Source organism: Fundulus heteroclitus, unplaced genomic scaffold, assembly GCF_011125445.2.
Source record: "Fundulus heteroclitus isolate FHET01 unplaced genomic scaffold, MU-UCD_Fhet_4.1 scaffold_572, whole genome shotgun sequence".
NCBI lineage: Eukaryota > Metazoa > Chordata > Actinopteri > Cyprinodontiformes > Fundulidae > Fundulus > Fundulus heteroclitus.
The window spans coordinates 37224-54539 of NW_023397003.1; the positions used below are offsets into that span (position 1 = coordinate 37224).

Below are 17316 nucleotides of genomic sequence, written 5' to 3' on the forward strand. Positions count from 1 at the left end.
AATTTAACAATTTTCTGACACAGAAATTTCAGGGGGAAAAACATGTGATTATAATGCAGGACAATTATTTGAAGCACACCAGCAAGCGCTCCTCTGAATGGCTAAAAAAAAAAAAGGAATATTTTGATGTGACCTAGTCAAAGCCTGGACTCACATCTGATTGAGATCCAGTGACTTGAACTTATAGGCTGCTCATATTTGAAAACCCTGCAGCGTGGCTGCATTTAAGTTCCTCCACAGCTTGATGCCAGATATGACAAGCTTGATAACAACAGTTGTTGCCACCGAGGGTGGCACAAGCCCTTATAATGAGGCAATTACATTTCATATTTTCCACAACTTATTTTTGTCTGACATAAAAATTTGTTTGATCACTTTAAAAATAGCAAAAACAGGAAAGCCACTTTACTATGTGGCTAGGTAATGACTAGTCAGTTCTGGATACCTAATATATAAACATTAAATTATTTATTGCACACAACTAGAAAAATCAAACTATGTTTTATGGTTTGTTGTTTTTGTTTTTTTTTTCAAAACACATTCATTACCTACAGAAGCTAAAGAAAAGCAGAAGTCCTAAAAATGGACCTAGAAGTTTCTCTTTGGCCCCCAAGTCTGCCAATCACATCCTGAAGAGCGACGCTAATATTAGCAGGAGAAAACCAAACCAATATGATGACATTCTATATTCAGTCCCCACCCCAAGTCTTACATGATGACATATTTGGTTTCTCTTGGTTAAACTCTGAAGATGGGGTTTAAGATCCTGTACTAGTTTGAATATGATTGCCAAAATAATCTATCAAACCAAGCTCAGTCTGAGCAGAACGAGGATGCTTTTAGGAGAGCCGACTAATGCTGTTAGACCCAGAACTTTTGGCACTATGTCTGAAGTCTAGATTACAGACCAAAGCAGGTGCACGAAGGAGAAGGCGGTCCTAAAAATACCCCTGAGGATCCTTGTGGCAGCCAGAAGACACTTGGGGTATCCTCAATCATTAGACTTGCTTAACATGTATTAAAGATAAGGACATGGGTTGAATTACGTGAATTTTTAAAAGATATCTTTGCTTCTTAATTATTTTCCGATGTCTTAATGTGTTAATAATCATATTTCCTCATTTGGCAGTTTGCATACCAGTTGACATTTCCCGGATGACAGGCAGATTAGAGACTAAGCTGATGTAATTGAGGTTTAAACTCTCTCTTGTCCTCACAGATATCTGATACGCTATCAGGTAAACACTTGGTTGTGTTGAGCCCCATTGACCACAAACAATGCCTCTAGATGTCTGGATGAAAGCAAGTCTTCATGCAACACCCTTGTCTTATTCCTCACTGTCACACCCTGAGGAACAGACTCTCACCAGCACACAAATGTTCTCAGACACAGTGGTGCCGCCAAGGGAGGGGCAGCGGGGGCACTGCCCAACCCCCCAAATTTCATGGGCCCCACCCGGCCAAACAGTCCTTTATGAAAAATATTGTTTTTGAATATTAAATCAACACAACTGTAAAATGAGATTCAACCAGTCTTTGTTAATTTATTCATCACATCGATGTATTTATACTTGCATCCATTATTCATGCAAGTGGGTCTCAATAAATTAGAATTGCATTGAAAAGTATGCTTGTTTTAGTAATTCAAATCAGATATATCAATGGAGTTTATGACAGACAGGTTTGCTTTTTAATTACGCACAGTGATACCACGACCGTCAAAGCAGGTATTGGTGCTTTTGGCAGTGTGAACAGATGCTAGAAAATAAAAACATGTCCATGAAGCTTGTCAGCAGAGCGGTGCTCTAAATCTCAGTAGATGGCTACGATGGCTTAGAGAAAACACAGTGGACCAACACCATTGGAGGACATGGCGCCCCCGAATCATCACTGACCATGAAAACTTTGCAGTGGAGCTCAGTGGCTTGGATTCTGTGCATGAGCACTTTGGTTCACCGTGGAACAGCCCAGGCTTTTCCCCTTTAGCCCATGTTAGACGCTTCATGCGTCTCTGGTTCAAGAATGGCTCAAGACAAGGAATGCAGCAATTGTTGTGCGGCAGCTTTAGAAGCACTGATCCGGTAGCAGTTCACATCTTGTAAATCTTTTCCAAACTTTTTAACAGGCTTTATTCCACAATCATCTCCTTTTTTTACCACACTTTTTTTTTCTTCCACTCAACTTTCCACCAGCAAAGCCCTGTATGAACAAACAGCTTCTTTAAGGCGTCAGATACTGTTGAACAGCTGTGAAGTCAGAAGTCTCACTTGTGATTGTATAGTGCAGTATGACCATAGCATTGTTTTTATAAGAATCTTTTTTAATGGTGTTTTGTAATGTTCCAATCATCTGTGAAATTTAATTTGGGATTTACATTACCTGTAAGCCCCAAACACTAAAATTATATGTTTTAGTATTTTACACAATGTATTTTAGTAAGTTGCGTACTGTTGTTCTGTACAAGTTTTTAAATGTGTGCTAACGGGTCTCTCTTGTAAATGAGAACTGAGACTACCTGCACCAATAAAGACTTAACAGTAATAATTAACGATGAACAGAAATAGAAAACATATGCCAATCTGTGTGTAATAAATCTATGTAATATAGAAGTTTGTTTATATATATAATTACTAAAACGAAATTAACGTTTAGATGATCTTCCTACTCTTGGAGACATACCTGTAACAACATCATAACACCATAACACTCGAACAGAGACAAAAGACTGAAGAAAAAACCTGGTTAGACTGTTTTGAGAGCAGGCTGTGGTCCATAATCCCAGTTTTTTAGGCCTACAAAAAACTAGGAAACAGATTTTACACTGAAACTCTAATCACAAGTTTACACAGTAAAAAGTTCTCTGTAAAGAGTGGTTAAAGTGAGTTTAATAAGAGAAGCAGTAGTTAAAAGCTGCTGTCAGTGGAACAAAATAAACGGGTTTCACATCTTCACCTTAGTACATAGTACTGTATTAAACATCATCAGTTACTTTAACATTATGAATTCTTCTTCCTGGAGCCTGCTTGCACTTCCCATATAAAGGCGTATCAAAAGTCAAATGTTTGGGAACTGCGAATCGCCAAGCAGCTCCTTAAAAAACCTCCCAGCACCCCTCACGCACACGCCTCCTCCAGAGAGTATTGGATGTCCTCAGGAATCCAGTCACCCCCTCCTTGGAAGAACATATTTGACAGGACGGAGTCAGGCAGCGCCCGCAGTCCAGCCCTAGCCTTCAGTCAGGCACAGACTCCCTCAGCCCCATCTCCCGCTCTCCCCTTTGGACGTTTTGTTCGGTGTTGAAGCACAACACATAAGCAGCCATGGATGCCATCAAGAAGAAGATGCAGATGCTCAAGCTCGACAAGGAGAATGCCTTGGACAGAGCTGAGCAGGCCGAGTCAGACAAGAAAGCAGCGGAGGACAGAAGCAAACAGGTCGGATGAGATTTCTACTTTTTTTTTTCTTTCTCTCTTTGCTGGAAAGAGCAAGAAAAGCCAAGAAGCAGCATTTAAAAAGCTATGGACTATTATTTTTCATTGGATATGCAGTGGTTGATAAGTGTAAATGTAAAAGTTGTTAAAAAAATGATATTTATATATTATACTTTTGTTTAACTTTATATAATTTCTTTGCATGCATGTGTAGTTAGAGGAAGAAATGAGAGAATTGGAAAAGAAATTGCGTGTTACAGAGGACGAGAGAGATAAGATTTTTGAGGAGTTCCAAACTGCTGAGGAAAAACTGTTGGCTGCTGAGGAGACCGCTACCAAGGTACCTGTACTTGAACTGCATGAGCTTATCTAACTTCTTTCTTCTCTCCCTGTCCTCTCTGTCCTGTTCTGTTCTGTCCTGTCCTGTCCGTCTTCTCCTGTCTCTCCATGTGCGCTCTTGCGCCCCTGCGCACTCACGCAACTCCCTTGCTCCGCCGATCACCTCTGAAACTCTCCTGCACATGAAAAAAAAAAAAAATTAATAAAATCAGCTTGAGGACGACTTGGTGGCTCTGCAGAAGAAGCTAAAGGGAACTGAGGATGAGCTGGACAAGTACTCCGAGGCTCTTAAAGATGCCCAGGAGAAGCTTGAGCTGGCTGAGAAGAAAGCCGCCGATGTAAGTATAAGGAAGAGGGTTCACAGAGGCACCGTTCTCCCACCACTGCTTCACATCTCCACTGTTCTCATCTGAGTTGGGGAGGGGGAGACGACAGTTCAACAGCACAGAGAAGCGGGCGGGCTGTCTTCACTGTGGACATTTTAACTTGTTTCCTGTGTAGAGGGGTGCGTTTGGTACCACTTTTGTCATTACTGTTGAACTGTCGTTAAATGTTTCACCACAAATCACATGGTCACTTTCAAGTCAGCCCAAAGAAAATCTATTACGTGGTTATAAATAAACAAAAATACTTGAGAATATTAAGATGGAAATTAAATAAATCATATCAGGAGAAGAGCGAAAAGTTCCTAGGTTATATTTTCCCCCAGTGTGTGCGTAAAGCCTGTAGCCCAATGTGCAGAATTCCCAAGCGCCCAGAGAGGCAGCGCCTAGATAAATATAGCCCACTGCTTTATATGGTCAAGATAGAGCTCACATCAGCGGGCTGCGCTCTTCTGCTCACCGCAGACAAAAACGCACTTCCCACTCAAAAAAGTCCAAGACAGCATGGAGAGTTCAACAAGCCATTACTTTACATTAAAAACATGTTGGTTCATTTAATGATCGTCTCTCTTGTGCGTTTCAGTTTGGATAAACACAGTATAGTGCAGCAGAAGGAAGTCAAGCTTTCATTCTTACAGACACATGCCCTCAGACAATAGTCCGTTAATGACTAAAACTGGGTGTCGGCCAGGTTCCAGTGCAGCAGACAGGAGAAGTTTATACTCCTAAAAGTCAATTAGGTTGCATTGAGCCGCTGAGGGGAAAACACGTTGGAATAATCCCTTAATTGGATTCCACACGGGGAGTTAAGACAAAGTCTGTCAGAGTTTTGAGTTTCACCCCCTTATGCTTGATGGGGAATTTCATTTCTAGCGGACGGATTGTGTCACTTCTTGAGCAGTTCAGAGAAATTTTCAAAATTAGAAAGACGATCCTTAATTTCTGCCCTCTGGACTATATATATATATATATATATATATATATATATATATATATATATATATATATATATATATATATATATATATATATATATATATATATATATATATATATGCGCCATGGATGCACTGCTCGCAGATGACCCGCAGATGGCGCTCTATTTTCGTTCGTTTATCTTGGTTTGATTTATATAATAACCCTGTTTTTACGCTTGGTGCTAAGGCACAGTTTGTTGGAGTGTCTCGAGTTTTAACTAAGGCAATTTGATGATTAATTTAACTTATGGGTGGAAGAGGGTTTAACTAAGGCAATTTGATGATTAATTTAACTTATGGGTGGAAGAGGGAAGCGTTATCAAATGTGCTGTATAAGTACTCAGAGAGTCTTGGCCTGTTTTTGTAGCTCTTGAAAGATTTGTTTGTCATACTTTTAAAGTGTTATACGGACACCCAGTAATTACTGCGTTCTGGGATTCAGCAAAAACACCACGAGGCTGTTTGTAGTCGCAAAACACGTCCTGCGCTGCTCGCAGATGATCAGCAGAGGGCGCTGTAGGTCCGTTAGTTTCATGTAAACTGAATCAAACCAACTGTGCTCAGGCGCTTCTGGTTAAAATCTCATTATTATCTCGGTTTTACTTTTATCCGATACACATGTTATTACTGCTTTTGTTGTTGTGGTTCGGCCCACAATTTTTTTACTATTTGCACGACACTGCAGAGTAGGCTACCTGTTTTCTCTCTCATTTTTAAGGCATGTGTTGAAATCAGCGTTAGCTTCCTGGACAGAAAAAAAAAAAAAAAAAAAAAAAAAAAAGCTTTGCAAAGCGCGTCTCTCCAACTGCACGCTGCAGAGACGTCATCCCGTCTCCTAATTTGTCAGAAAGTAGCTGCAGCCCAGAGTGTGTGCTGTCGCTTATTTTTAAGTAGTGTTTTTATTTAAAAAGTAAGGATGTCTGGAGTTACATCGTTGGACGCGGTCAAACGGAGAATTAAGTCGCTGCAAGAGCAGGCTGACGTTGCTGAAGACAGAGCCGAGAGGTTACAGAAGGAACTGCTTGCACAGAGGAAAGCCAAAGAGCAAGTAAGCGGCGCGTTAAACCGCGCGTACCTGCGCATCGAGCGCATTCAGGGGCATGACTCTCATGTTACATTTCCTGCGTGTCTATGAGTAGTTTAAATAAGCAGAAAAGGGTTTGTGATTGTAAAATAGTGGGATTTATCTGGGTGCCCCGCCGTGCTATAATCTGAGCTTTGCTTGACTCCATGCTGTGTCACTTTAAGTCTCCGATGAGGAGGGTTTGAAATCCCCCGATTGCGCGCAACCGGCAGCTTTAGGGCCGCTGATGCTGTGGTGACAGTTGAGCCATTGTGGCACGCTGAACCATTGCGTTGCCTCATCTCTGGACTTTCCTCCACTTTAAAGCGCCTCTCTGCTCCACTCAGCCTGCGCTCTAAAACAGGACCAAAAGGACAAAGATTTGAATATTCTCTTACACACCAGGAAGTTGCTGCTTAAACCGTGGCAAGCCACATTTAATGTGCCATCCTGCGCTGTCATCTTTGTGCTCTTTGACTTGCCCATATAAGGGCAGCGGGTTGCATCGCTGCAAGGGGAGCTTATGGCCGCACTAGAAATGAAAGGGACTGAGTGCTTTCTACCCAGACTCAGCCGCCTGAGTGCACTCAGGTGTACCGAAGAGAGTTTCTTCCTTGTCGCAATTTCTAAACTTGAGATGCACGTTGGACCTGCACTTCTCGTTTTAACTCATGCTGCAGGGGAAATAGATATATTTTTTTAGCAGTCTGGTGGATGCATGCGCATTTTCAGAATAGCCCTCATACCTGCTGAGCACACAGCAGAATGCAGAAGTTAGCAGCAAGCCTCAGTGGAAACAAAACGGTCTTCTCCTTTTTCATTTAAATTTGGTACAGACGCACCAGTTGATCGGCCAGATGTCAGAATCAGAGATTCTTTCCCTGATTATCAAGTCAAATAATAGACAATTACATTTTTCTTCAGCTGTTCGTTGAATGCATTACAACAAAACAAAAGTCCTACTTTCTTCTGTCTATAAATACACATTTTAAATATATCCAATTGATGCTAGATAATTATTTGTTTTGGTCGATTCAAAACAACTACTTTATGCAAATAACCTGCAGCAAATTTTGTTCTGTTTTATAGACTTTGGGGGAACATATTATTTTTAAGACCAAACTTTAAAGGAAAACTGTATTGGGCTGGCAAAATTCTGAATTCTTGTATGTCGTGTCCAAAAATGCCAGATTGTTTAACACCACACCACGTAATTGTAAAAATAGCCAGAAATCCGGGGTGATGTCAGGCCTGTTGACTTGAGCCCTGTTAATGCTCTCTGTGGGGTCTTGTAATGAGGTGCAATGTTCAACCCTTTGTCTGTTTGGGACATCATTAGTATAAAAAGTCAACATGGAAGCCTGCTGAAAGTGCTTCTCCCAAAAGATGGCACACTTAGGATCGTGATTACTCCTCCCGCCTCTGGAAAAATTAATAAATCCACCACGTGTTTTCTTTGGGCTGATGTGTAATGTCTGAGTTCAGCGTACGAGGAGAAGATCTGTGCCGCGTCTTTATCTGCTGCCCTTCTGTTCTGCCCCTAGGCTGAGGGAGATGTCGCTTCCCTTAACAGACGCATCCAGCTGGTTGAGGAGGAGTTGGATCGTGCTCAGGAGCGTCTGGCAACAGCCCTGCAGAAGCTGGAGGAGGCTGAAAAGGCTGCAGATGAGAGCGAGAGGTGGGTTGTTGGGAGTATTCTATGTTTTAACTGGGCTTTAAACTTTTCCCCAACTTTAAACCCCCGACCCATCTGGTGTGTTCACTTTGTCTTTGTTAAGCTCTTTGTCCAGTATAGTTCTCTAACAAACCTCTGAGGCATTAACAGAAGGCCATATTTATACTTAGAGTAAACTCTTCACACTGCTAATAAGTTTATTTTATTTTTATTAGACCTTTATTTAACTGGGAAAGTCACCATTGAGATTAACAATCTCTATCTAATAGGGTTGACCGCTATAAGAAATTGGGTCTGCCATATTTTATTTAGGAGTATCAGAGTAAAAGTGGGTGAATGCACAGTTTACAAGATTTCTGTAATTGGGCTTGTGATTAGAATATGACATAATGTGAAAAAGCTCAACGGTTATGAGCACATTTTTTAAAACCGTGCCAGCTCATGCTGCAGGGGCCGAATCATTTTTCCAGCTGCTAATTCCCTGAACCGTTTGTGTCACCACACAGAGGCATGAAGGTCATTGAGAACAGGGCCATGAAGGACGAGGAGAAGATGGAGATCCAGGAGATCCAGCTGAAAGAGGCCAAACACATCGCTGAGGAGGCAGATCGCAAATATGAGGAGGCGAGTTTTTAACCAAACGTGCAAACCCGTTTGCAGGGATCTTTTACTCTCTTTGGCAGGTTTTAGGCTTTCGTTTTGTGGCGTAACCCTTTGTTGTGCTCTACCCCCCAAGGTCGCTCGTAAACTGGTCATCATTGAGGGTGACCTGGAACGTACAGAGGAGCGTGCTGAGCTGTCAGAAAGGTTTGAGCTTGTATTTATTTATTTATTTTTTTTATTATTTTGCACTCTAAATCTGCACTTACACATGCATGGATGCTGGAATGTAAAATCTTTCTGTAATGATACACAGTGAATGAGACTTGTTTTCACTTAGACAGTGTGCACTGTGCTCTCACTGTCATTTGCATGCTCGTCTACGTATTAATGGTCGCGGCTTGTGCACGTGCGCCATGCCCACTAACAGGCGCTCTCAGAAAGTGGAGGAGGAGCTAAGGGTTTTGGAACAGAGCCTGAAATCACTAAATTCCACCGTTACACAGGTACAACAAACCAAATGTTATTACTGAGTGGCTTGCCTCACCGCCTGCCCTGATGCATTTGCTTTGCCCTCTGTGCTTGTTCCTTTCCTGCCTTTTTTGTCAGAAATTTTTTTTTTCAGACCTTTTAATGCCGAACACAGCAGAGAGCTGAGCACCAAAAACTAAATGCATGATATATGTAATTGCAAAGAGAGTATTGATTTTAAAATAACACTCTAAAATTCACTACGCCGTACTCCTGCTCTGTTGAGGCACTTTAATCGTCATTCTTGGGATTCCCTGTAGTTCTTATTTGGTTCCTCTCTCTTTGTCCTTCTCATTTTCCATGGACCTGTTCTGTGTCTACCCCTGCTTCTGTCCAATCCTTTTCCCCGCCCTCCTTTTTTTTTCTTTTTTTTTTTATACCCCCACCCCCCTTGTGTGTCTTGGCTCTGTATCTTGTATAAAACAACAGCAAATGCTCTGAACTTGAGGAAGAGTTGAAAACTGTGACCAACAACCTGAAGTCACTGGAGGCCCAGGCAGAGAAGGTAAGCGTGACTTTCTGGGCCCCTGCATGCTGTTGCACCTTTTCCGCTTCAAGAGTCCGAAACGGGGGGGGGAGGCAGAGAAGTCAAGCCTCTCAATTTCTGTTGATACTTTTTACGATATTAAGCATTACCCCATTTATTTGACTCTTTTGCTCGTGCTTTTGTCCAACAGTACTCACAGAAGGAAGACAAGTATGAGGAAGAGATTAAGGTTCTCACCGACAAGCTGAAGGAGGTAAAGTGTTATTGAGTATTACTGTGAGATGATCAAACCAGGGCCGTCAGATCACTGTTCAGGTGTTGGACTAGATTTGTCTCCTCTTTACAGGCTGAGACTCGTGCTGAGTTTGCTGAGAGATCAGTGGCCAAGCTTGAGAAGACCATCGACGACTTGGAAGGTGAGCTTTTTCGTCTCAATATATTTGTCAAATTATATTTTCCGTCACTTAGCCTCCTGTTCCTGTTTAAGTATGGATCTCTTCCCTATTACATTTATTCTGCTGTCCTCTTAAGAACATTAGGTCTTTGTTTCAGGCTCCATCAGCTGTTGTGGTAATTTGCGTTTTTCTTTGACTTACCTCTGTGGTTTGGGCTCTGAAAGCAAAGGTTTGAAGGAAGCAGGTTTAGATGTTATCTCATCGTCAAAGGGATAGTTTGGATGTTTTTAAAGTGAGGTTGAGAGCAAGGCATCATGAGTGAATGCTCCCTTACCTTTAGCTAAAAGCTGTCATACCAGAGTGAGTTTACAGGAAAGTGATGAAATCCTCAGACAGGTCGGGTGAAGTCTAACAGACAGTCAGATAGATTGTTGCGATTTAAAACAACTCAAAGTGAAAATATCACTGGGGTACAACACTGTTGGTGGATAATAACTATATTTACGTTTTCACAGGATGCTGTTGTTGAGTGAGTCTCTCTTCTCGTAGGCATTATGATGAATTGACCAGTTTCATACTGGACAACACTGTATTTACATGAACATTTCAAGAAATAAAACAGTAACATGATCAATATGTTCTTAATCCCAGAAAGGAAAAAAAAACACGTTATTGCCGTTACAGTTAGAATATTTACCATATTGATCATTACAGTTATAATAACCTGTTCTTTTTTATTTTCAATTCGACACATAAGATAAAAACAGCCATTCAATTTAGAAGTACTTTGAGGAGCTTATGCTGTAACAGACTTGCTGATGGTAGCTTACCAATTCTAGCTATAAAACAGCTTCTTGGTAAGTTTTCAAGGCATGACTGGCCGTGTTTTTCATGACCAGAAATGTTTTCAAACAGCTTAATTAAGATAAAGGCGTAGCCAGTCACCCAGCTGACGGGCAGTGTGCAGCATCAGGTTTTAGAAGGGCAGGTTAATTTGCGGCAGTATTAAATTAAAGTAATTTAAATCTTAAGCAGTTTTAAAACCTGTCACATTTTTTGATACTTTGCGATAGCGGTAACTAATCAATCCTAAGTGACCAGGCAAATCTACAGTGTTGTTGAGGTATTGGCAGCCGGCTGCAAAATCCTAAAGTTAGCTCCACTCTTGGTTGACTTAGAGTTGTTCAGGAGGATTGATGCTGTCTAGAGCCTCAACAAGCATAACGTTACCTTTAGAAACAGCGTATTTCAGCCGAAGAAACGGGAACAATCTGAATAACAATGTGTTGCAAAAGTTTAGTTGGTTAACATCTGCTTATTTCCTGGCATTGTATCAAAGGGAAAGGAGCGTTTCGTTTGTTTTAAATAGCTAAAATAAGCTAAAATTGGAGCACCCCTCCAACAGTTAGCTAGCTGTTAGCCTCACATCCTTCCTCAGAAGGGTGGGACACTTACAAAAAAAAATAGCCTTTCCCTTAAAAGATACGAGTTTGAAATCCAAACAGAGTGTGAAGCGGCTTATTTTCTGCTGGTGTTTTGACCGTTTCCTGTCTTCTTCTCTGTCCTTACTATGGTTTGGATGCTGCACCTTTCAACTCCTTGTCATTTCCTCCACCTCCCTCGCTCTCTTCCACCCCCGCACCCTCCGTTCACCCCTCGGCCCCGCCCAATAGATGAGTTGTACTCCCAGAAACTGAAGTACAAAGCCATCAGCGAGGAGCTGGACCATGCTCTCAACGACATGACTTCCATGTAATTTCCACCTTTCAACACCTGCTTGTTTCGCTGTTGCCCTCCTCACCCGCTGACCTCTGTCCCTTGCTGCTTGATCTCCTTCGTCTTTGTATTAAGTTCATCTACCAGAGCTGTTATACCTGATTTATCTCTTTGTTGTTTTGAAGTTTAAGTGCTGAAACCGGCCTTTTTTTCAACTTTGTGTCTGTGTAATTTGGCCCGGTTTGCAATAATTAGTACTCAGACCAGGTGGTCTGCTTTTAATAAGTCTTTATTATCACATTGTTTCAGTTTACTGTAGACAGGACTGAAGCAACTATGCATGACCAGTAAAATGCATGAGTTTTGCTTTTTTTTTACACTGAATTATTTACCCTTTTCTATTCTCATGCATTTTTAAATGCCTTATTTCTAAGATGTTGCTGTAATTTCACACAGTTTCCAGGCTGTTTACGTAAACCACTCTTTATGTTTTTACTGATACGGTCTACTTCTGTCCAGAAGAAAGGCCTCATGTATGTTCACGACTTTGTCCTTCATTCTATCACTGTACCGGCTCAAGCTTTGCTGCCATGTCAGCGTTTAGCATCACTGTGGTTGAGCCCCCAGTTTTGCTAAGTCGCTGAGATTGTTTGTGTTGGTTTTGGAGTGAGGTTGAGTGGAGTATCTACAAGTAATTTCCTACCCGCAATGTTTATAACCTGGAATTTCTGACTTCAAATGCAACGGCAAAATTAGCTGATAGCTTGACTCCCACATGAGATTTTCTCTTCGATTCTCCAAACTATGATCCCTGTTAGCCCAGCCTACTGCAAGTAAGATGCTCACTATTTATAAATACTCCAGATAACTCCACACCAAGAAAACCATTAGCTGATTAGCTGATTCTGATTAATCAGTGGGGTACTAATTCTGATTCAAATCCTCACATTTGTGAAAGCCATCCAGGTCTCCAAGAAGGGGTTGGCGGAACATGTCCGCTGTTTTTGTTGTGTGTGTTGAGTCCACACAATGCATTGTATAGTGCATTGTGTTTTTCTGTTGTGCATCAGTGTGACTCCCTTGGTTCTGGTTTGGTTGTGCCGTATCGCTGTAGGTCCAAACACCGACCTACACGGGTTCACTGTGCTTCTTTTCTTCCACACAGATAAATTGTTTACATCTCATCAAAGATGCCTCCTGCTGCCCGAGCAGAACCTGTCTGCTCTCTCCAGCCTGCTCTCCGTTTTCCTTTTCCTCCCTGTCTTTGCTTTTCTTTTCTTTCCTCCTCATGTTTTCGAGTCAGTTGCACCCGATCACTTGTACAGAACCCTAGAATCTTCCTGCCTTGTTAAAAATAAACATCCTTCCTTCTATGTAAGCTGCATCTCTTTACTCTGTCCCTTTTTTTTGTCTTTCTAGTCTGGCACTAGCAAAACCATCATGCATTAATGTTGGTGCTTTTGTTTAAACCTCATCCAACCTTATACCTCTTATTATTTTATGTAATTTAATCAATTTCAATCAATGTCCATTATTTTCTTCGAATATTGTTCTGTGAAGATAAAGTATAGGAGATATCAAAATGGTGCTGTTAGCGTTTAAAGTGAAGGTAACATGAGGTGCTTGACTGAAAACTGATCGAAGTATTAGGAACCGATGCATGCATTCAGCAAGGTACAGAAGGTGACTGGCCAGCTGTACCTGAGAGCTGGTGAGCTTTACTGCTGAATAATTGTCAGGAAGATGGTAGTAAAGTGCAGTTTGGTCAAATAGAGAAGAACATGTAAGAGTTGTGGAGCCTCATCCGGTGCTGGCAAAACTGAAGGAAGTTGCTCTTGGTAGATACAACAAACGGGCTTTGTGTGTTACATAAGACTATGTCTTTGAATTTTAATAAATACATAATGACAGATTCTGGGTCTGTTTCCTTCAGTTCATAACTCCTAATTCAGACAGACAGACAGATAACCATTTGTGTTATGTTTTACTGATTTTGGGTTGTTAGGAATAAATACAGCGCCTTTTTAAATAAAATAGTTAGTTACTCTCGAACTTCTTTACATTTTGTGAACATACAACCACAAACGTCACTAAATATTATAGGACAGAGAAACACACAAGAGAGCATAACTGTGAAGTGAGAAGAAAGTGATTGAAACGTGTCAACATTTAGTATCTAAAAAGTGTGTTGATCTGGATTCAGTCCCCCTAATTTGGTATTTTTTAGAAACACCATTAACAGCACCTACAGTCCAGGTCTTTTTGGCGTATGTCTCTATCAGCTTGGCACATCTAGAGATTCAAATAATTGCAGAATTCTTCTTTGCAAAATAACTCAAACTCAGTCAGATTAACTCGCTAACTTAGCATGTTAACCCTCTGTGTTGAAGTGACTCACTGATGGTTTTTCACATAACCTGTTTTAATACAATTTCAGATAATTATTTGCTGACCACTTACAGAAAAAAAAGCCCGTCTCCTGCTTTCATAAACCTAAGAATTTTTTTTGAACGACATGAAATTTACAAACTAGAGTTTCAGCTGTCTTCTACACTGCTCACCCCATGCTGACAGCTGACGCAGCATCACACACAGCAGGTCACATGACCTGGATAGGGACAGGTTATGTGACCTGTGACCAGTTCGGTCTGTCAAAGTGAAATTTTTTGGGGAGAGGTGAAAGAAACACAATTTGTTAAGGAAAAGACAGATTAATTAGATCAACAAGAAAATGACATTTCTTATAATAGTTTTGCAAGCCATTTAAACAAATTTCACTGTTTTTTTTGGTTTGTTTGTTTTAATTGGTCACACATATTCAGTATAGTGCAGGACAATTCTTATAGGTCTTGACTTGACCCTGATCCATTACTTGGGATATCCCTACTTTGCATAAAATAACTAATTTTATCTCCTGCCTAGTGAAGCACTAAAAGAGAAAATGTATTCAAGGACTGTTTTATAATAACCTTTTAGATAAGTATTTGTTGTGATTATTCAACATTAGAAGAAAAAACCCATGTAGTCATGATATTGTGAATTACACCTTAACCTTTACATTTTCGTAACTTTTTATATAATCTCTTCATTTCATCTAGAACTTTTTTTTAGATAACCTGGAGCCCTTTGGGAAAAAGAAATAAAGTGAATGGAAAGCTTATAGAGAGCAAGGAGTGGAGCAAAGTGGGTCCAGTGACATGGGACCAATCCTCACTAATGGGTTTAAAATCTGCTAACGAAAACTGATATATCACAAACCACACGTCTTCCTAACTGTAAAAAGGAGATAAAATCATTTAAATTAAAACGAGCTGTGTTCTGAGCTGACACAAACATTTTTGTCTGTGAGCAGTCAACGACAGAACAGTTGTTAAGAGACAAATGGCAACAACCTACCATAAGTATTCAAAACCATCCTTAATACAAAGTGTAATGTGATCATAAGACAGCTAGGATGAGATACATGCATGTTTATATGTTTTTTTTACTAGATGCAAAACTTTTGTTGAATATGATATTTTCTTTGTTTTACGGATGGTTCTGGAGCGGCATGTGGCTCTTTAGGCCCTTGACAGCGGCTCTTAATAACTTTGACCAAAAATGGTCGAGAACTGAACTGTAGTTTTTAAAAGCAACGGTAATTACACAGCCATTTTTTGGTAGTTTTTCAAAGTGATTTCATCATTTTATAGTCTAAGTCATGTAGCACCGTCACAAAGGCTTCACACATGTGCTCCATTCCTTTCTCTCTTTCTGTTTGGAGTCCATTGTAGATCAATATGCACAGTCTACAAACTAACAAAGGATTTCCACAAAGCTATTTCCTTTTCTCACTCGGCACTTCTGCACTACAACTGTCTCTGACTTCTTTGTTTATAATGGTTCTTAATTACTTAATCATTGTACTGAATTTGTGGTGTTGTGGGTGCAAACTGAGTCAGTGACTACGTTAAAATAGGATCTTCTAGAGCAGGAGTCTCAAACCCAGGTCCTTGAGTGTCCTGTAACTTTAAGATGTACCGTTGTCCAAAACTGCTGACTCAAATGGCTGAAGCAAAGATGCATGTAAAAGCTGCAGATTGCCAGTTTTCAAGGCCTGAAGTTTGTAACCCCTATTATTGACTTTGACATTTGCAAAAAAAAAAAAAAAAAAAAACCGCATTTTAACTTTCTATATTTAGATTTTATGTAGATTGTTTGTGTGGGTGCTTGTGGATCATAATTGTGCGTCTCTTGTTTTGTCAGTTCTGTTGTGTTGGGAAAGTTAATCAATAATTGACTGATCTTAATGTGTTGCTAGCTTGATTATTAATGAAAGCTAACTCACTGAATAACTTTTGCTTGCTTGCGAGTTGAAAATGTCTTTGTTTCATGTTCTAACAGAGAAACTGTCACAAGCTAAAGAAGAAAACCTGGATATGCACCAGATGCTGGACCAGACTCTAATTGAACTGAATAACTTGTGAACGCACGATCTTAAACCCCTCCACACACACGCGCCCAGTGGTTTGGCTTTTTGTATTTGCACCTTGCTTACCAAGATCCCCTCTTTTTATTCCACTCCGATGATGGTGAACAAACAGCCAGTTGCTATTTGTATTGCACAATCCTGCCTTGAGCGGATCTCAACCCAGGAGCCAAGCTAAGGAGAATTAAAGCATAGCCATACCTTTTTTTTTTTTTATGCAACAAAGATAATTTTACCTCTGCCTTTTTCAGTCATTGAAGTATGTATTTTTGTAGATTTTTTTCGTACATTTCATCCAGGTGAAATGACATCTGAAATTAGTGATGAAGATTTTTTACATCTGCAATAAAGCTGATCTGGATTTTCCAGCTTAATCGTGCACATACCAAAGGACGAAATGGAAAGGTTTTGTACTTAGTCAAATTTGATATTATGTATATTTTTAAGTTGTTTTCCCCCCCACAAGTATAACTGTACACAGGCTTTGCCTGTCAGTATGTATACTGGTGCTACTGTACTGTTGATTCCATTGTGCATTACAGTTTTTGGAAACTCGATGTCCTTTAAAATCTACGGTTCAAATTTACTTTGTCTTTGCTTTTACAATTTCAGTTCTGGTTGTGCATCATTTTAGTTTTGTTTTTAAAGTCGAAATTTCAAGTGTGCAACATATCTTGAAATGTATAAATTGATTATGAATAAAACCACGTTTTGAAAGTTTTCCAACACTGGTCCATGTTGAGCCTTGTTGTCCACCACACAATAACATACCTGGAGGGGCTATTTGTGATTGAAATGAATCTTTGTATTATATGAATACCTTAAAAATTATCCATACTCCTGACAGATTTAGGTTTAAACTAATAATTTAATTTTACCATCATGGTTATCTGACTGGAAGTAATATAGTCCTAAATCTGATAGAAAATCTGTGGAAAGAGCTATAGATTAGGCAAGAAGGCCTTCCAGCATCAAAGATTTGGAGCTCAAAATACCAGCAGAAAAATACAGAGACCGGGTCAGCAACTACAAGATTATTGTAAAATGCTAAAAATGTATTTTACATTGCTTCATTATATTTTGAGAAATGCCTAAAGCTATAAATGACTAGGTAGGCCTTGTATTATGACTCCGTCTCTCAATTTAATTTTCATCCTTGTTTTTATTTTATTTATTTATTTATTAATTTTGGGGGGGGGGGGGGGGTCATCGTTAAAATTAATTATATTCACTCACTACATTAGTGAGCAG

The 17316-nt window shown here is 40.1% G+C and overlaps 1 protein-coding gene across 5 annotated transcripts; it reads left to right on the plus strand.

The window, feature by feature from the left end:
- The first annotated feature begins 3195 nt into the window (after positions 1-3195).
- On the plus strand, positions 3196-16286 carry LOC105932333 (tropomyosin 1 (alpha)). 5 transcript variants are annotated; one of them, XM_012871433.3, is made up of 10 exons: positions 3197-3434; positions 3646-3771; positions 7738-7871; positions 8375-8492; positions 8605-8675; positions 9429-9504; positions 9677-9739; positions 9833-9902; positions 11555-11633; positions 12763-12981. In XM_012871433.3, the coding sequence occupies exons 1-10, from the start codon at positions 3321-3323 to the stop codon at positions 12764-12766; spliced, it is 855 nt and encodes a 284-aa protein (XP_012726887.2). In that variant the 5' UTR covers positions 3197-3320; the 3' UTR covers positions 12767-12981. The 5 variants fall into 5 exon arrangements, with proteins under 5 accessions (XP_012726889.2, XP_012726887.2, XP_012726883.1 ...); XM_012871429.3 differs by lacking the exon at positions 3646-3771 and adding an exon at positions 3983-4108; XM_012871435.3 differs by lacking the exons at positions 11555-11633; positions 12763-12981 and adding an exon at positions 15981-16286 and having other exon boundaries at positions 3196-3434.
- The last annotated feature ends 1030 nt before the right edge of the window (positions 16287-17316 follow it).

Coding starts and splice junctions, on each gene's coding strand:
- LOC105932333 (XM_012871435.3), top strand. CDS start 3,321: ATGGATGCCATCAAGAAGAAGATGCAGATGCTCAAGCTCGACAAGGAG. Junction 3,435..3,645: donor CGGAGGACAGAAGCAAACAG/GTCGGATGAGAT, acceptor ATGCATGTGTAG/TTAGAGGAAGAAATGAGAGA. Junction 9,740..9,832: donor TCACCGACAAGCTGAAGGAG/GTAAAGTGTTAT, acceptor TCCTCTTTACAG/GCTGAGACTCGTGCTGAGTT.